The sequence below is a fragment of the Acomys russatus genome, chromosome 31 (assembly GCF_903995435.1).
Source record: "Acomys russatus chromosome 31, mAcoRus1.1, whole genome shotgun sequence".
NCBI lineage: Eukaryota > Metazoa > Chordata > Mammalia > Rodentia > Muridae > Acomys > Acomys russatus.
Genome location: NC_067167.1, coordinates 10,188,178 through 10,208,522, shown reverse-complemented (window position 1 = coordinate 10,208,522; position 20,345 = coordinate 10,188,178). Strand labels below are relative to the sequence as shown.

General features: G+C 46.4%; 1 protein-coding gene across 1 annotated transcript in view; it reads left to right on the top strand.

The window, feature by feature from the left end:
• Window positions 1-20,345, top strand: part of Stab2 (stabilin 2) — a 168,347-nt gene that overhangs the window by 115,921 nt on the left and 32,081 nt on the right. The window contains exons 41-50 of the mRNA XM_051172938.1: window positions 281-357; window positions 1,826-1,951; window positions 4,467-4,540; window positions 6,441-6,512; window positions 10,271-10,390; window positions 14,070-14,117; window positions 15,547-15,630; window positions 17,122-17,268; window positions 18,090-18,230; window positions 19,863-19,922. Coding sequence (XP_051028895.1) covers window positions 281-357; window positions 1,826-1,951; window positions 4,467-4,540; window positions 6,441-6,512; window positions 10,271-10,390; window positions 14,070-14,117; window positions 15,547-15,630; window positions 17,122-17,268; window positions 18,090-18,230; window positions 19,863-19,922 — 949 coding nt within the window. The remainder of the gene's footprint in view (window positions 1-280; window positions 358-1,825; window positions 1,952-4,466; window positions 4,541-6,440; window positions 6,513-10,270; window positions 10,391-14,069; window positions 14,118-15,546; window positions 15,631-17,121; window positions 17,269-18,089; window positions 18,231-19,862; window positions 19,923-20,345) is intronic.

Below are 20,345 nucleotides of genomic sequence, written 5' to 3'. Positions count from 1 at the left end.
GTGAGTGATAGGAATAAGCCCAAAGCTCAGCAAAGCACATGGGTAGCGTTGTCAAGATAAGCCCTTCCTATGCGTGCTGTGTGGTTTGGCTGGATTGGCTGTGATTGTCCCTGGCTGTTGTGGGATTATGCCAGGAACCAACTGTCCCTTCAAGCCATAGGCAAAGCCTCTGAGAACTTCATGGACCTGGGACCTGGATGCTGAGCTGGAGGAGAATTGTAAGTCACATGCAGGAGTGCTGTGTTCCTCTGAAAATGCTGTTTGCCCTTTCCCACTGCAGCTGCCTCCTCGACCCAGATGGCAAAGCCTTCTGCAAATGTGCGGCAGGGTTCCAAGGGAACGGAACAGTCTGCACAGGCAGGTGGAGCAGGAATGGATCTGTGTGGGATGAGAGATCTGACTGGGCCTCGGAAGCTGCAGCCAGCCACTGGTGGTGACTCACGTGAAACAAGATGGGGCCCAGGGACAGGAAGCCAGCTCCACGTGGCTGGGGCATGTTGGTTTGGGATGGGCAGGCATTGCATCTGTTTGGCTTTTTGTTTTGGTTTGATGTGGTTTTGGGTTTTTGTTTTTTGGTTTTTGTTTTTGTTTTTTGTTGTTGTTGTTGTTGTTTTAATACAAAACTGCATTGAAGCTGAGCAGTGGTGCACAGACTTGAGAGCAGTTAGAATCACCTCCTGGCTTTGACTGGCCAAAGGTATGGCTGAGTCATCAGGACTCAAGCCTTCCTCCTGCCAGAGGTGTGACCTTGCAGGGGTATTTAACTATCCTGAGCCCCTCAGCTCATTTGTAAAGTAAGCACAAACCACTTTCCTTGCAGAGTGTATTAGAGTGAAATGGCCTCTCTGGGTACAATGGCAGACTAGGGCAGAGGTCAGAGGTTAGCCACTTACCTCATCATTCATTTGTCCCTGAGTTTAAACCGAAATGCTCACAATCTGGGTTACTTCAAGGATGTCGCATGGCTGTCCTCTCACCTTTTGCTCATCTGCAAGTTGGAGGTGCTGAGAGAGCCGTTTACATTGGGCAGTTGTGTATGGTCCAGATCATCCCTAAAAAAGGGGAAGAACTGTGAGCTGATATTCTTAGGGTACAGAGCACATAATTAGAACTAGAAAAGAAGAAACTTCGCAATCTCTGAGGTGTCTGGCACGGGGACAAATGTTGGCCTCAGCCTTCATCAGAGAAGCGTCTCTTGGCAATGAAGGCAGGTGACTGCAGAGGGAAGTACCCCGTCTGCCAGTAAATACAGTGAATTTTTTTTTCTTGTCCTCAGTTTTAGTCAGGGTTACTTATTGTTGTGATGAAACACAATGCCCAACCAACTTGACGGGTGAAAGGGTTTGTTTGGTGTCTGCTTCCATACCAAACTCTTCAGCATTGAATAAAGTCAAGACAGGAATTCAAAGGCAGGAACCTGGAGGCAGGAGCTGATGCAGAGGCCACGGAGGGATGCTGTTTCCTAGCTTGCTCCTCATAGCTCGCTAAGACTGCTGTCTTATAGAACCTAGGACCACGGTCATGTTGTGACACCACCCACAATGGGCTGGGCTCTCCCGCTTCAATCACCAAATAAGAGTATGCTCTACAGGCTTGCCTACACCCCAGTCCTATGGAGACATTTCCTCAATAGAGGCCCCCTCCTCTCAGATGACCATAGCTTGTGTAAAGTTGACATAAAACCAGCCAGCACACTCTCCATGTTGAGCAATTAGCCACATTAATCCAGTCCATGCTGGAGCTGTTCTTAAGGCTTCCTTTTAGGAAAAAAAAAAATGTCTCCTTTTGTCTCTCATCTTGCCTGTGTCATCCCTCCCTTCTGTAGCCATCAATGCCTGTGACATCAGCAATGGAGGATGCTCTGCCAAGGCTTATTGTAAAAGAACCACACCAGGAAGTCGCATGTGTTTGTGCAAGGCTGGCTATACAGGCGACGGCATCGTGTGCCTTGGTAGGTGACCACCCCTTGTCCATCTGGTGGACATGGTGTCAGTCAGAGGCCTGCTGGATTGTTAGGGTTTGTAAGCTCTCATTGTTAGGACTGATGCTGGGATGGACAGGTAATATTGACAGGAAAGCCTAAGGGTATGGGAATGCATGATGCACCCACAGGAGCATACAAACATCTGGTGCGAAGAAAAAAAAAGTCACTTTGAATTAGAAAGAGACCTTTTCCATTTAAAAAATTCTAGCCCCAAGGAAGTTTTGGATTTTCATTGATTTACAGTGTTCCACAATTAATTTACAATGTTGCATGTCTTTGCTGTAGAAAATTGCAGACTGGGAGGAGGGAAGGGGGAGGAGGAAAAAATAGATTGGCCTACCAGGAAGAGGGAAGAGGCTTGAAGCCCTCTCCCTTCTGAGGCTCCTGCATGCTACAGTGGAGGTCAGCCTCCTCTTCTCTCATGACTAGGATGAGCTGTACTGGCCTGAACTTCTGGCCCAGCATAAGATTCTGCAGAGACAGGAAGGTTTAAAATATGTTTACATTACCCCATTTTATTATATACCTATTTTTTAATATTTAAATTTTTTGGTATTTTTAACAAAAAAAAAAAAATGTGTCTTAGGATACCCAGTGTTTAAACTTAATGGCGTGACAGAGTAAGTCCTGAAAGTTACCACACTCTGCCGACAGCACACAGCCCTGTTCTAGAGGCCTGCTCTAGGAAGCTGTCTGAATTTTCACTCACAGGAGGATTGCAACAGACATGCTAATAAGAATCAGGCACTAGGAGCCGGGCAGTGGTGGCACACACCTTTAATCCCAGTGCTCAGGGAGGCGGAGGCAGGTGGATCTCTGTAAGGCCAGCTTGGTCTATAAAAGGAGTCCAGGTCATCCAGGGCTACACAGAGAACCCCTGCTCGAAAAAACAAAACAAAGCAAAAAAAGAATCATGCAGCACTGAGGAGGCAGAGGTGTTGGGGACGATAGGTCATATGGCCAATGTTCAGCCATCTTGTCTAAGTCTGCACCTTTAAGTCTCTGTCTTTCCCAGAGCTTACCTTTCACCAGAAACTAGCTGACCCTATTGTGAGTCAGCAGTTAGACTAAAGACAGATAGGGATGGAGCGACCCTGTTGTGAGTCAACAGTTAGACTAAAGACAGATGAAGACAAAGCAAGATACCCTGTGTGGCAGGACATTATGACCCTGCCTGGAATTCCTGTGTTTTGAGAAAGGCCTGCAGTTCAGTTGCTATAGCAACAGGCTTCCCTGCCTTCTGACTTATAAAAGCTGCTGCCTGACTAATAACGTTTGAGAGTTTGATCAATCAGACTTGCTGTCCTTCCTTGTGTCTTGCATTCTCAACAGGTGACCTCCCTCCCGAGTTTTAGTCGAACCCTGCAGTTCGGGGCACAGAGGCAGATGGATCTCTTGAGTTCAAGCCCAGTCTGGTCTATAGAATTAGTTCCAGGACAGCCAGGGCTGCACAGAGAAACTCTGTCTCGGCACAAAAAAACAAAAGAGGGGGGGGGGAGGGAGGCTCTTGACCCACATCTGCTCATTAACAGTCTTCTGCACACTTTTTCCATTGTTCTCTTTGTGTCTTTTCCTGTTTTCCCTTAGTCATTTCAGACTAAGCTGTGTGAGTCACGTTGTATTTGTCCCTAATAACTGAGTATGAATTTCCTAAGAATGAGAGCAGCTTTCAACGTTACCACACACCATTCCTGACGTCAGTAAATTGATTATCACTATAACCCTTTTCCTAATTATATTCACATTCCAATTCCATCAATTGTCTGAACATTTCTCTAGTATGGGGTCTTTGGAGGACTGGGCATTGCATTGAGTGCCTTAGCTCTTTGGTCTGTTCCTGTGATAGTGTGCCTTTTATTTAGGGTTTGAGGATTTTTCTAATTATCAGATTCCACTTGCATTTTCCAGACCGGAATGTGACAAAAGTGATGTTGCCTCCTTTGCAGAATGTCACAAATCTCGGGCTTTCCATCCAGCCCTTGTTTATAATGTGAATTCTGACCGCTAGATCAGCGTGCTGCCTGAGCTGTGCACTGTGCAGCCCTTTCCCCTCTGCCACGATTAAGCAGACAATGGAGAGATGCTTTAGCTGGAGCAGTTCGCTCCTCCTCAGAGTGTCCTAAACTCAGCACCAGTGGCCGAGCCCCCTCTAAACCAGCCTGCGTTGTGATGCTGCAAACAGCTGCACCCTCATTCCCAAGTCTCCTCCTTTGTAGCACGAGTGGGCTGGATGTTAAGAATCTCATTAGAAACATTTATATTTGTTCCACAGAGGGTCAGATGCCTCTGCTAGAATTGGCCCAATGGGGGGTGGGGGACTTGGAGAAACCCTTCTTCCCCACTGAGTCACTTCCTCCACTGAACTTCTAGAAACCTGAATCCCACGGTGACCCCTGCCGCTCTTGGTCAGTTATCCCTCAAAATGCTTTTTCACAGAAATAAAGCTTGCCGCTCATGACATGTGTTGACTTTTGTTTTAAAGAAATAAACCCATGTTTGGAGAACAACGGCGGTTGTGACAAGAATGCAGAGTGCACTCAGACGGGACCCAATCAGGTGAGCTGCCTCTGGCAGGTTTGCTGGGAGGAAACTCCTGCCTCTTAAGACCCAGGCCTAAGGGAGCAAAGTGCAGAACAGATATTGGTCCCCGCTGCAACCAGAAATACTGTAGAACAGATAATAAAAGCACAAGAGGAAATCTGGTGGCAGGGAGAAGGAGACAAATGGGGGGACTAGGAAAGGGGCTTTCTAAAAATGGGGTGTGCACATCTGCAAACCCCATGTGATCCTAGAAGTTTCTAAAAGAAATTTGCCTGTCAGCTTGCTGATCCTCAGAATACCTACCACTTGTCTTTGGCTCTAGGGGTCACTGTGCCATGCCAGAAGTTCATAGTTCAGACATCTCCCGTTAACATGACCCCCAACACAGAGCTATGCAGCTACCCTGGGGCAAGTGAATTTGGGGGAGTATGAAAAATAAGCCAGCATGGGTGGCGGTCATGCAGCAAAAGGACACAGGGAGCAACAGAGGAGCAAAGACCCATACTCTGCCTCCCTCACACTCAGACGCACAATGAACACACAAAATGGCCAGGCAGGGCAGTTCATAGATTGTAACACCTGGTAACAAGTCAGATACCCAGGATATGTCCCCTGGAGCTCACTGAGCCACGTAGGAGACTGCAGCGTGGCATATCTCAGTGGGCAGATCGAGCACATGCCTGACTGAAGAACCCTAAATTAACCGTGAGTAGCTTCCAGGCGCAGGGCCTCGGAGCCTTCTCCCACCTTCTAAGGAATACAGAGGCCAGGTGCTCTCCCCAGACTCCCAAAACTGATTCTTATTCTGGAGAGAATGAAGAGAACAGACAACTAACTAAACTGTGTGTGTGTGTGTGTGTGTACACATGTGTGCATGTATGTGTGTTCATGCATATGCCTGCATATGCATGTGGGTGTGGATGTGCTCTGTGTGTGCATGCGTGCTTTGCTTGCATGCATGTGCATGTGCATATGTGTGTGTGTGTTGAATGTGTGAATTTAATCATCAGAAAATCTTAGCAGCCTATATACTTTTACTCACATATTTTAGTGTCTCAGTAGAGGGTTTTTTGTTTGTTTTTGGCTTTTCAAGACAGGGTTTCTCTGTGTGGGCTTGGCATCCTGGACTCCCTCTCTAAACCAGGCTGGCCTCAAACTCACAGAGATCTGCCACCTGCCTCTGCCTCCCGAGTGCTGGGATTACAGGCATGTGCCACCACACCCAGCTCGGTAGAGTTTTTAAATATACATGGAATGAGGAAACTCCATAAGGTTTCCAGCCTCTAGGACCTAGGACAGTGTTCCTGCAGACCTGGAAGGAAGCGATGGGAAATAGCTCTAAGAATACAATTTCAGCTGAGAACACATAGCTGGTAGGCATCTTGGTAAAGGTTTGAACAAGGTTGGGACCAATGGTGACAGAAGAGGAGAAACAGTGGAAAACTTTTCAGGTTGCCCTGGCTAGCCCCGACTGTGGATTCAAGTCCTAACAAGTAGCCATCAGGCCTGTGGGGGCCTGTACCCAACTCCCTGACGTTCCCAGCTACCTCCCTTGTCTGTCCATTGAAAGGGTACGACCACCTGCTCTGTGTATAACCCTGTGAGCTGCAAAGCCTTCCCCTTGCCTCTGCCAGCAGTGGTGTCTGACCTCATTCCTGGAGGAGATAAGACAATAACTTCTTTTCCCACGAGCCTCCACCCATCAAAAGAGAAGTTGTCTTGGCAACAAGGGCGGGAAATCCGTGAGATCTAGTACTCAAGTATACTAGACTAGGTATTACCAAACAATAACGATGAAAGCACAGTCCCTCCGTATACTGCTATTCCACAATCAAATTCAAGTCTAAGATCCAGCGCACTGGCCAGGGCAGACCTCCCCTCTTAAATGATGCTGTTTGCCTCTGCTCCCCAACAGTCCGTCTGTAACTGCTTGCCAAAGTACACTGGAGATGGGAAGGTCTGCACGCTCATCAACGTCTGCCTCACCGTGAGTATGCTTCCAGGCACGTGGCCTCGGGGGAGTACAGAGGCCAGGTGCTCTCCCCAGACTCCCCAAACTGATTCTTATTCTGAGGCTCTTTTTTCCTCTTATGTGGCATTGTCATATTGGGGAGACTGGAGAGAACAGACTGCTAAACACACACACACACACACACACACACACACACAGCCTGCCCCTTGGCTACAAGATTCTGAAGGGATCTAACTACACAGAGTTGGTCCAGCATTCATCTGATGCAAGTGTCCCAAAGCCAGCTTGATTAGTTTCCCAGGGCATGGGGGTGGGGGTGCTAGGAAGCATTTACAAGTCAACTAACAGGCCTTAGTGTCCTGCTCAAAAATCCAGTTCCCTGGCCACAGTGCCTGCGTGAGAGAGCGTTGGTATGTTGCCTGAGTTTGTTCTTTGTTTGTTCTTTATGTACCTAATAGGGAAGAAGAGAAGACCAGCTCAAACGAACCCTGGCAAGCACAGAGGTTATGTTGTGGAAAAGAAAAAGCTGCAGGTTTCGCTAGGAGATTAGTCAGTGGCCAGAAGTTGAGAGGGGCTGGGAGGAATAAGGGGACCGTGGGAGGTCTTAGGGATAAGAAACGTGTAGTAAGAATTTTGGTTTCTTTAAAAGACACAGAAATATTAGAAGAGTAAGTTTTCGTTTTCAGTCCCAGGTGTGGGATTTGGGGCTGCTTCACAGCAGTTGACTGGGATTTACCTGGTCGTACCTTAGCAGGGACGTGATTTTTTGCAAGCTGCACATAGTTTCTGGGAGTGTGTGATGTTTGGAATTCTGGGAACTTTTCAGAGGATATATAAAGCTTAGATGTGGTGTTTGGAATTCTGGGAACTTTTCAGAGGATACATAAAGTCTAGATGTGGTGTTTGGAATTCTGGGAACTTTTCGGAGGATATATAAAGTCTAGATGTGGTGTTTGGAATTCTGGGAACTTTTCGGAGGATATATAAAGTCTAGATGTGGTGTTTGGAATTCTGGGAACTTTTCGGAGGATATATAAAGTCTAGATGTGGTGTTTGGAATTCTGGGAACTTTTCGGAGGATATATAAAGCTTAGATGTGGTGTTTGGAATTCTGGGAACTTTTCCGAGGATATATAAAGTCTAGATGTGGTGTTTGGAATTCTGGGAACTTTTCCGAGGATATATAAAGTCTAGATGTGGTGTTTGGAATTCTGGGAACTTTTCGGAGGATACATAAAGTCTAGATGTGGTGTTTGGAATTCTGGGAACTTTTCGGAGGAGATATAAAGTCTAGATGCCCAGTGGGCGGGTTGCTGGCTGCTAGTTGAATGCTGTTGATTGTGGTTCGTTAAGTAGCTGCGAGCAAGGAAGGAACAATGGGAAGAAGAAGTTAGCCGTCCTGACTGTGTCCTTATATAGCTGCATCTGCGCCTACATCTACAGCTGTATAGCCTTGACTCGATCAAACTTGCCCCCAAGGAGCCCGACTCTCCTAATCAACAGGAAGTCGTCTAATGATACTTCCCCCCCTTCCTCTCTATACTTTCTTCCTCTCTTTTCTAGTGTGAGGGGGTTAAAAGGGTGAAAGGGGGTGAGGAAGGTTGGAAGATCCCCCAAGATATCAAATACTGGCTGCAGAAACTACTCAAGAGGAAGCTGTCCACGATGGGCACATATCACTAAACATTTGTCAAGACCCACAGAATGTGCAAGAGTGGACCAACATGGAAGCTACAGACTAGACCTTAATGATGGAGAAAGCCACGGAATGGCAGTGTCTCCATGGGTCTGTCTGTATTTGCCACTGTTTTTCTGTAAACCTAAACCAGCTCTTAAAACCAATCGGCTTAAAAAAAAATAATAATAATAATTCACATAGAAGCCAATTGTCAATTCTCCTATCTTTTACACACACACAAGGGCACTTGCACATGCACGCGTACACACACACACACACCCCAGAACATAGGTTCTACTACCCAGATTTGTTGTGTCTTTCCTGATTCGCTGTCTTCGGTGAACTAAGGAGAATGTGCTCAAGAGAGCACACAATTTTAAAAACAGGCCCTACTTATCTCAGATATGTTGTACTTCATGGTTAGACATCGAGAGAGATCTCAGGACCCGGGAACTTCATTCATGACGTCTGTACAAACCTAACTCATGACAGTCCCGTTGTGAGCAGCCTGCATCCCTTCCATGGTTCTCCCAGGGCTTCTGACTGTAGACTAGCTCCACGCGGTGCCAGCCAATGAGGATCACACTAAGCCTGAAACTGGTCACGCTATCCACTCCTGTTCAGCCTACCCCAGGCCCATGCTTCCCATAACTGAGAGGTTCCATAAACCTGACAGCCTGGCATGTCACATGTGGGGACTTTGGTCATGCAGGCCTCTGACCACCTGCGTCAGTGTGGCATTTATATATGCGCCGGTCTCTAGAGATCCGGGTTTCCATGCTTTCTTTCATTTTTAATTCTTCTGCGACCCAACGGGATGAGGACTGATTACCCCACAACTTCCTGATGAGAAGACTCTAGCTGTGAATTATTTTCCTGGGCATCTTAGTTTCGTTTCCTGTTGCATCATAAAATGCCCTAACAAAGCAAAGGGGTTTATCTGGGTCACAATTCCAGGCCATAGTCCACCACTGCAGAGAAGGCACGGTGGCCAGAACCTTAGAGAGCTGGTGACATTATATCCATAGCCAGGGTCAGAGAGCGATGACTTAACGCATGTTTCTCTTGTGCTGAGCTCCACCTTTTCCACTCATACAGTTCAGGGCCACCTGCCTAGAGAAGGCACCACTCAGAGTTGGGAAATCATTAAACCTCAATTAACTTAATCAAGGTAAAGCACCCATAGGGGCTGGAGAGATGGCTCGGCAGGTAAGAGCAACTGGCTGCTCTTCCAGAAGACCAGGGTTTCATTGTCAGCACTCACATGGCAGCTCACAATGTAATTCCAGACTCAAGAGGGTCTGATGCCAATCCCTGGGTACCAGGCACACATGTGCTGCGCAGACATACATGTAAGCAAAACACCTATACACATAAAAAATACATAATTAACTTTAAAAAAATAATGATTTCCTCCTGTAGGCGTGCTTACCAGCCAGCCTGATCTAGGCAGTTCCTGACTGATAGTCCCTTCCCGGGTGGTTCTAGATTGCATCACACTGACAGTTCAAACTAAACATCACAACAGGGCCGTGGTAATGTTTAACCATAGGCTGGGTGCAGAAGTTTATATATGGCTCTGGAGGGCTAAAATCTAAACCCAGTGTCAGCAGGGATGTTTCTGAAGACCCTCCTTTGTCATGAAGGGTCTTGAGATGAGGCTCCTTAAACCCACAGCGAGGAATTCCAGAGCCACTGGCTGTGTGTGCAAACTGCAGCCTTCTGCCTCTCTCTTCACCTCCATGCCTGCCTTCTGCTCCTACACAGACACCTGTGGGTTTAAGGTCATCTCAAGACCCTTCATGACATCTACAAAGATGCTTTTCTAAATAAGGTCACAGTTACAGGTGACCTGGGGCTTAAGGACCCAGCCACATTTGGAGCCTCTGTGTGTGTGTGTGTGTGTGTGTGTGTGTGTGTGTGTGCGCGCGCGCACGCGTGCGTTGCTAGGGATTCGGTCCAGTGTTTTCCACATGACAGACAAGTGTCCCTCAAAATATGAATTTCAGCACAAATTGCTTAGCAAATATCGGCAAAGCCATCAAACTTACTGGTCTGACTAAGCCCCTTCTCCATCTCTTGGCAATTTTACCAGAATAATGGAGGCTGCAGTCCATTTGCCATCTGCAATCACACTGGACAAGATCAAAGGATATGCACCTGCAAGCCGAACTACACGGGGGACGGATTCATCTGCCGTGGCAACATCTACGAGGTAGTGACAAGCCTTCGGGAAGTCAACTCCATTTCCCAAGAGCCCAGGTTCCCAGGGACTTGCAAATCAGTTGCAATGAAATGGATTTGTCCGCGCAGGGAAACCCCTGTAGCCTGGGAAGTGAGTGGTCTCATGAGTAAAGACTGACGCAGCTCCGGAGCCAGAGACATCTGGGTTTGCATTCCGCTCTGCCAGGGAGTAGCACTGTGGCTCCGAGCACGTGACGTCACCTTTCTATGCACTCTGAATCCGGGAAAGGAAATGATAAGGGCATCAACTGCATCGTGTTATTAAAAAAAGTAAATACGTACGTCAAGAACATGCAGCAATGCCAAGGCACTGCCATGTTTGGGGTTTGCATGTGAATAGATGGATGTGGTATGTGTGGTATATGTGGCATGGGCGTGCAGAATGTGTTGGCTGTGTGTGTCGTGTGTGTGATACAACGTGAGTGTGGGCGTATGGTGCATGGTGTAGCATGTGTGTGCAGAGTGCAGTGGTTGTAGGATGTACTGTGCACGGTGTGTGGGTGTGTGGCACAGTGTGGGTGGCGTGTGATTATGTGTGGTGTATGTGTGTGCATGCAGTGTCTTGGACTAGGAGTGTGCTATGGTGGGAGCGGTTTCTATGGCATGTGTATGTGTTGTGTGTGGAGCATAGTGTGTATTGATATATGGGGGTATATGTGTATGTGTGTGTCCATGTGTATGTGTGTGTCCATGTGTATGTGTGTGTCTATGTGTATGTGTGTGTCCATGTGTATGTGTGTGTCTATGTGTATGTGTGTGTCTATGTGTATGTGTGTGTCTATGTGTATGTGTGTGTCCATGTGTATGTGTGTGTCCATGTGTATGTGTGTGTCTATGTGTATGTGTGTGTCCATGTGTATGTGTGTGTCTATGTGTATGTGTGTCTATGTGTATGTGTGTGTCTATGTGTATGTGTGTGTCTATGTGTCTGTGTGTGTCCATGTGTATGTGTGTTGTCTATGGTATGTGTGTGTCCATGTGTATGTGTGTGTCTATGTGTATGTGGTGTCTATGTGATGTGTGTGTCTATGTGTATGTGTGGTCTAGTGTATGTGTGTGTCTATGTGTATGTGTGTGGCTATGTGTATGTGTGTGTCCATGTGTATGTGTGTGTCATGTGTATGTGTGTGTCTATGTGTATGTGTGTGTCCATGTGTATGTGTGTTGGTCTCTGTGTATGTTGTGTGTCTATGTGTATGTGTGTGTCTATGTGTATGTGTGTGTCTATGTGTATGTGTGTGTCCATGTGTATGTGGTTGTGTCCATGTGTATGTGTGTGTCATGTGTATGTGTGTGTCTATGTGTATGTGTGTGTCCATTGGTATGTGTGTGTCTATGTGTATGTGTGTGTCCATGTGTATGTGTGTGTCTATGTGTATGTGTGTGTCTATGTGTATGTGTGTCCATGTGTATGTGTTGTCCATGTGATGTGTGTGTCTATGTGTATGTGTGTGTCCATGTGTATGTGTGTGTCTATGTGTATGTGTGTGTCTATGTGTATGTGTGTGTCTATGTGTATGTGTGTATCTATGTGTATGTGTGTGTCTATGTGTATGTGTGTGTCTATGTGTATGTGTGTGTCTATGTGTATGTGTGTGTCTATGTGTATGTGTGTGTCTATGTGTATGTGTGTGTCCATGTGTATGTGTGTGTCTATGTGTATGTGTGTGTCTATGTGTATGTGTGTGTCTATGTGTATGTGTGTGTCTATGTGTATGTGTGTGTCTATGTGTATGTGTGTGTCTATGTGTATGTGTGTGTCTATGTGTATGTGTGTGTCTATGTGTATGTGTGTGTCTATGTGTATGTGTGTGTCTATGTGTATGTGTGTGTCTATGTGTATGTGTGTGTCCATGTGTATGTGTGTGTCTATGTGTATGTGTGTGTCTATGTGTATGTGTGTGTCTATGTGTATGTGTGTGTCCATGTGTATGTGTGTGTCCATGTGTATGTGTGTGTCTATGTGTATGTGTGTGTCCATGTGTATGTGTGTGTCCATGTGTATGTGTGTGTCCATGTGTATGTGTGTGTCCATGTGTATGTGTGTGTCCATGTGTATGTGTGTGTCTATGTGTATGTGTGTGTCCATGTGTATGTGTGTGTCTATGTGTATGTGTGTGTCCATGTGTATGTGTGTCTATGTGTATGTGTATGTGTGTGTCTATGTGTATGTGTGTGTCTATGTGTATGTGTGTGTCTATGTGTATGTGTGTGTCCATGTGTATGTGTGTGTCCATGTGTATGTGTGTGTCTATGTGTATGTGTGTGTCTATGTGTATGTGTGTGTCCATGTGTATGTGTGTGTCTATGTGTATGTGTGTGTCTATGTGTATGTGTGTGTCTATGTGTGTGTGTGTATGTGTGTGTCTATGTGTATGTGTGTGTCAAGTGTATGTGTGTGTCCATGTGTATGTGTGTGTCTATGTGTGTGTGTGGTCTATGTGTATGTGTGTGTCTATGTGTATGGTGTGTCTATGTGTATGTTGTGTCTATGTGTATGTGTGTGTCCATGTGTATGTGTGTGTCATGTGTATTGTGTGTCCATGTGTATGTGTGTGTCTATGTGTAATGTGTGTGTCTATGGTATGTGTGTGTCTATGTGTAGTGTGTGTCCATGTGTATGTGTGTGTGTCCATGTGTATGTGTGTGGCTATGTGTATGTGTGTGTCTTGTGTATGTGTGTGTCCATGTGTATGTGTGTGTCTATGTGTATGTGTGTGTCTATGTGTATGTGTGTGTCTATGTGTCTGTGTGTGTCATGTGTATGTGTGTCCATGTGTATGTGTGTGTCTATGTGTATGTGTGTGTCTATGTGTATGTGTGTGTCCATGTGTATGTGTGTGTCCATGTGTATGTGTGTGTCTATGTGTGTGATGTTTGGTACGAATACTGTATATGTGTAATGGTGTGCATGTCTCTGTGTGCTGTCTAGTGTGTATTTGTATTATATTGTGTGTGTGTAGTACACAGTGGGTGTGTATGTATGGTGTGTGTGTGGTGTCTGGGTTGTATGGGAGTGTGGGGATGGGGGAGGTGTATGGGGGAGTGTGTTTATTTGGTGTGGTGTGGTGTCTTTATGGTGTAGATGTAGGTGTGTGGTGGGTGTGTGTTGTGTTTGTGTGTGCATGGGGGGAGGTGCGGTGGATGAGGTATGGGCGTGTGGTGTCTTTGTGATATGTGTGTGTGCTCATGTGCGTGCCTGCTGTTTGCCCCATCTGCCCATACTGCAGGTAGAAGAAGAGCTGGTATGGTGGTTCCTGGTTTCCACATACTGTAAACACTCATAAAATGGTCTTAAGGAGAGACCAAAGCATTCCGACTGAGCCAACCTTCTCGTTGTCAGGGAGGCCAATTGAGCCATAAGTAATAACTGGCCTTTACAAGATTTCAACTATGTTTGGTGTGTTTTGTAAAGATTTGAGCTCCATTTGAAATGCTTGTGACTGCTTTGGTGGGGGTGGGGGAGGGTGGGGGCGGGGTAGCTGGGTCTTTCTTTTGTAAATTGGAGAGTCCAGAAAGAAACTGAGAGTCAGCGTGTCACTAGGTCATTCTTAGGCTAGAAGAAAACCATCACGTGGCTTTCCAGCAGACAAACCCTCCCTGTGTGATTCACAGGTGAAGTAATGGCATTTTCCTCTTCTTGTTGGCAGGAACTGCCTAAGTACCCAGCAACATCCCAGTATTTCTTCCAGTTACAGGTAAAAAAGTGTGTTTCTACTTCTGAGGCATGTGCCAGGTCCTGGATTCCTTCCACCACCAGAGTGTGTGTGTGTGTGTGTGTGTTTGTGTGTGTGTGTGTATTTAACTATGTACACATGTGTGTACATGTGTATGAATGTATGCATACATGTATCAACATGCCATGTTGCCAGCAAGATACTAGATAAAGCTGTGGCTTCCGAAGTCTTGGAGGGCAGAAAGAAGTCTGGAACTAGGATTGATGGCACCAGCCCAGTTGTTGGCCATCTGAGAACTCCGTCTCTCATGCCTCAGGTGTAATCACACAGGTTGACGTTTGTGACACTGGTCACATCTAAACATTGAAAAGATACAGTAAAAATACAATAGGGAAAGTGAAGGAGTTTGTCACATAGGGCTCCCACCACCAGTAGGACTTGATCTGTGTGAGTCACCGAGGGGTGGGACGGTCACACAGTAGCAAAGTGGCCTAAGAACGCTTGTCTCAGAACAGATCCCATGGTTAAGTGACTGCGGCTGTGGATGAAAGTGCCTGTCACAGCAGCGGAGAAAGAGACTTTCGTGGGTGTATGGGCTGCTTTTCATAGCTGTTACGATGCTGACAGAAACAGCCCGAGGGAGGAAAGTGTTTGCAGGCTCTATGCCTCTGGGCTATTGTGAGGCAGAACGTCATAGCACCAGGAACATGCAGCAGAGGAGCTTTTGTCCTGGCGCACAGGAAGCAGGGCAAGATACACCTCCCAGGGAAGCTCCCTTGCTCAACCAGTCCCCACCTCCCATCTTTCACCTCCTGCACAGCCTGAATGCCTGGAGGAAGTAACCTGTTCATTAAGTCAGACCTCAGAGTCTCTCCCCCAGCTAAGAAAACCACCTCTCAGGCACTTCCGGAAGTGTGCTGCTCAGTCTCCTCCTGGGTGCTCCTTTAACCCGATGAAGTTGACAGTCAACTCTCAATGGGAAGGCTAGTTAGGTGAGAGCATGCTGACCTTCTGGGAACCAGCCACATAAATCCCAGATGCACTGAAGAATGAGACTCGAGAGACTAGAAGCAAACGCCCTAGCAGCCTTGCCATCTTAGGACGCCAAGAAGACAGCTAGACAGTTAAGCGAGTCATCTTGCTTGTTACAGTCGTGTGAGTATAGCCAGCACGTGGAGAGGAGAGTCATCTTTGATGAGGGCTACAGGGGAGCTGTTATCTTCTTGGGAGTCTGTTTTCAAAATCATTAATCTAATAGCCACATGTTAATTTTTTACTTAGGAAAAAAAAAAACATAATTTTGACAGCATAGATTCTGGGTTTACTCTGAGCCTGAGACAAAAACACTAACTCTGGCATCTCTTTGAGCCTCGATCTGTGTCTGTGAAAGAAGATGCTGCTATGCCTGTCTGTGAAAGAGAGGCATGTGGCCCCACCTCCCTTCCCGCAGGAGCATGCTGTCCGAGAGCTGGCTGGACCTGGCCCCTTTACGGTGTTTGCGCCTTCATCCAACTCCTTCAATCAGGAGCCCAAAGTGAGCACGAGGCTGGGGACTGTGGAGGGCTTGGGGAAAGAAAGGCATGGTCTCTGAAGGCACCGTGGGGATTGTTTGTGGATAAGAGATCTGGGCTCAGGTAGAGCAGACCAGCAATGGAAGAGGCTGCTCACCTGTGTGAAGCATTTGTTGGGATGCCACTGGCCAGAGACTTTCTAAAGGCATGCCTAACCAGAGTAGGAAGTTGGAGAAGTTACAAGTAGTCAAGGGATCCAACTCCCTATAGACCAAAGGAAAAAAAAAAATTGGGCCAAGCAGATGCTGAATTAAAGGAATTTAAGTAAATTCTTGATTTGCAGGACTTATCAGAGCCTTTCTGCTCTGTAGGTCACTGTGCCCTGTGCCACGTTGCCTATAAATACAGACAGCTAGCATCTGCATTGATAACTGCACTCAGAACGGGGCCTGGCCTGCATGTATCTGCTTTATTCTCCTGTCAGACCTGAAGCAAAGTGTTACCCCCATTTTACAGAGGAGAACACTGAGGGAAGTAACTGCCTGAGACCCATTGCTGGGAGGTGTTGGAGAAAGGACTTGTTCTTAGCCACCGAGCACACTGCCCTCTCTCTCTCTCTCTCTCTCTCTCTCTCTCTCTCTTTCTCTCTCTCTCTCTCTCTCTCTCTCTCTCTCCTCTCTCTCTCCTCTCTCCTCCTCTCTCTCTCTCTCTCTCTCTCTCTCTCTCTCTCTCTCTCTCTCTCTCTCTCTCTCTCTCTCTCTCTCTCTCTCTCTCTCTCTCTCTCTCTGTGCATGTTTTGGGTACCAGCAAAGCAAAGACATAAGAATAATATTTAAAATCATTTAATCATTTGACGTTTGTCTATTTTAATTTAAAGTCTCAATGGAGTGAAATGATGTTTCATGGGCTTTTTATTACAGTGATTTCAGAATTGTATTCTTTGTATCTTTTTTTTTAATATGCTGCATTTTTAGATCTGAATTTTTTTTTCTCTCAAGGCTCACTTATTTTTATGTGCTTTGGTGTTTCGCCTGCATGTGTATCTGCGTGGGGATGTCAGATTCCCTAGAATTGGATTTATAGACAGTTGTGAGCTGCCGTGTGGGTGCTGGGGATTGAACCTGAGTCCTTTGGAAGAGCAGCCAGTGCTCTTAACTACTGAGCCATCTCTCCGGCCCCTTCTTTGTATCTTGAATCCAAGTAGAAAAAATGTCATAGTATCTTCCAGTCCTCTCTAGGAGGGGTCCTCCCATGCTCTTTCCTAACATGCTTCCCAAGAAAATTCTTTTCCGAGGAGCACTGTAGGACACCAGCATCCTTCAAGCAGTGCTGTGACAGGCTAGGCAGGAGGCCCCCTGAGACACCTCTCACCTGTGATTCTCACCCCCCTCCCTGACCAGACTCTGCCTGTGTCCCCAACACAAACTAAGCCTGTCACTAGCTTCTCAGAGGATGGGAGAGCGGCCCCCACCTCCTCCTCCTCCTCCTCCACCCCCACCTGTCCTCTCTTCCAGATTGCAGAGTGGGCTCAGCAAGGCCTCATGCCTCAGGTTCTTCGGTACCATGTGGTTGCCTGCCAACAGCTGCTGCTGGAAAGCCTAAAAGTGACCAGGAATGCCACAACCCTCCAAGGCGAGCCAATTTCCATTTCTGTCTCTCAGGTAAGAGCAGCTGCCTCAGGAAGGTGCTGTCCTCGTCCTACAGGCGTCTGGCTTCCCTTCCCCGGAGTGACGGCCTCGACCCCACTGAGTCGTTTTTACTGTGTGTAGAGCAGTGTGCTAAGGATTTCAAGTGCACTGGTTTGGTTGGTCCAGCAGCCTCGAGATGTGAATACCATCCTTGTCCCCAATTTCCAAACACAGAAGCTGAGCTCAAAGAGGCAAAAGAAGTTTGTCCAAAGTCACATCCCCAAGCCGGGCGTGGTGGCACACGCCTTTAATCCCAGCACTCGGGAGGCAGAGGCAGGCGGATCGCTGTGAGTTCGAGGCCAGCCTGGTCTACAAAGTGAGTCCGGGACAGTCAAGGCTACACAGAGAAACCCTGTCTCAAAACACCATAAAAAAAATTAAAAAATAAAAAAAACAAAGTCACATCCGCAAAAAAGCAGCTGAGTTGGAATTCCGACTCAGAGGCAAGGCAGCTCCCAACAGCACAGGTGGTGTAGAGGGGAGGGGGATGTTGAGGATACACTAGCGAGAAGCCAACTGTGAGCTGTTTACTCTATGAGTGTTCAGAATTGTGTTGAAATAAGCAACCAGCCAAGCTGGCTGATTATATATTACCTGCTGATAACCGCACGGGTGAAGACTGCATTCTCATCGTTAATTTCCTTTTAGGGTCTTAATAAATAACGTGCTTAAGTCCCATGGACCTTCAAGCTCCGCCCCTGATAATTGGGTACATCTGAGAAGCGTTAGTTCTGTGGAGAAGCACACTGTGCAGTCTCTCTGTGTTCATATCTCTCAGTTTCATTTGTCTTCAGGACACTGTGTATATCAACGATAAGGCAAAGATCCTGTCCAGTGACATCATCAGCACCAACGGAGTCATCCACATCATAGACAAACTGCTGTCTCCCCAAAACTTGATTATCACCCCCAAAGATGCCTCAGGCAATGTTCTGGTAGGTAACCTACTGTCACCCTCCAGCACGTGCTGTCTATGTCGTCATCCGCTCAGATCTGGTTGGAGGCATCACTTTGCAGCATTGTAATCTTGTCACTACAAGCCTATGATACATAAGTCAGCAAAAGTTGCCCTAAAATCAGTATGTGGCTTTTAGCCAGGGGCAGCGGTACGTGCTGCAGCCCAGGTACTCAGCAGGTTCAAGTACAAGGGTTGTGGGCGCCCAGGAGTCACATGCCAACCTTGCCAATATAGTGAAACCCTGTCTCCTAACAAAGTGTTTTATAAATAAATGTTTATGAGTTTTTCTTTAGTGCCCATGAGGGAAAGTTGTCTTATATAGATTTGGAGAATGGAAGAGGAGGGAGGGAGGGGAGGGGAGGGAAAAGTGGGAAGGGGAAAAGAGGGGAGGGAAAAGAGGGAAGGAAAAGTGGATAATTAGATATCACAAAAAGTACACTGGGAATAAAATTTCTTCCTAACATACAGAACAATTTTAACTATTTATTCATTTATTCTCTTATGTATTTCTTTCTGTGCTACTGGAGGTTGAACCTAGAGCTTTGTATGATAGGCAAGTGCCTTCCTCCTGAACTACAAAATTAGCCTTTTTTTTTTTTCTATTTTGGGACAGGGTCTTACTAATTTGCTTAAGCTGGTGTTAAAGTCACTTCTGCAGCCCAGATAGGCCTCAAAATTTTCTTTTCTTTTCTTTTCTTTTCTTTACTTTCCTTTATTAACTGTTCATTCTCCTACCTCAGACTCCAAAGTAGGTAAGATTATAGGCCTCAGCCTCCAGGCCCAGTTCACTTTGTTTTAGTTGTTAGTATTGGCCACTCTCCTTTGTTGCAGATGTCAGAGTCCACTGAACCTCACTTACAAAGAGGAGTTTCTTGAGATATTATGTATATGAATAAATCTTTTTGGAGGCCATAGTCTAATTTCAATGCTGTACATGTGAAAACAAAGCAAACTAGAAAATCTTGACATTAGGAACATTCCGACTGTTACAGCTCCTCAGATTGCAGCCCTTTAGCCTCTCCTCCCAGGGCACTAAAGACTAACCTCACCTCCACACCATTGTGTTCCAGGAGACTAGCATCCATGGTGCTCATATTTGGTTGATCCTGCATTGCTTGTGGGCTTCTAGCTGCAAGGGAGTTGGGAAGATGTCATGTCTAGCCTCTCAGACTCTGTAATGCAGAAAATCATGGGCAGAATAAAAAAAAAAAAAAAAAAAAAAAAAAAAAACAGCTTTTTTGAGTGCTAATGAGCCAATGGCTAGCCCTGCTGTGTTACCGTTGTACGCAGTTGGGTTGTGTTAAAGTACCTGGCAAACTGTCCAAAGGGGGCAGGTTCAACTGACAGATGCATCCCAAGATAGCAATAAAAAAAAAGTGGCCCAACACGAAGTAACTAAACTTACATATGATATTAGATTTGTTTCTGTATCTCTGTCTCTTGAGTGAGAGTGGCCACCTCAGGAAGGAGCCATCCTCCAGTCAGGGAAGCTGTAGTGCTGCCCAGCTCTTAGGTATGAACTTTGTACGTAGCCATGTCATGTCACAATGTCAAATGATTGGGCACGGGTGAGAGATGAGAGAGATGTTTTCTGTCCTTATCTTTGCAGCAGAATCTCACTACAGTGGCAGTAAACCATGGATATACCAGATTCAGCAAGTTAATACAGGTAAAACACTAGAGGGAAAGAGGAGTTGGGTATGGCCCACATGGAACTCTGATTTCTTAGGTTTGCTTGTGCTTATATCTGCCAGAGGCACCCCACACTGACCAGTCCCCCAAAGAGCTCCAAGAACTTTGGTTCCCCACAAAGCACACTCTGTAGGTCCTCAATTCCATAGAAGATCTGTGTCTCAGATTCTCTGGGAAGCTGGTTGGAAATGGGGGGTTCCCACGCGTTCAAACTGAAAATCCCAAGGACTCTCATGACAGGAGGAAAGAACCACCTCCTACAAGCTATCCTCTGACCTCTGCACTCAGCCTCCAGTAAATATAAATAAATAAATAAATAAAAAGTGTAATAAATACTTTTTAGATGAGACTATCCAAAGATGTCATGAATCAGTAACCTTTGTCCACCTAGCCACCACAA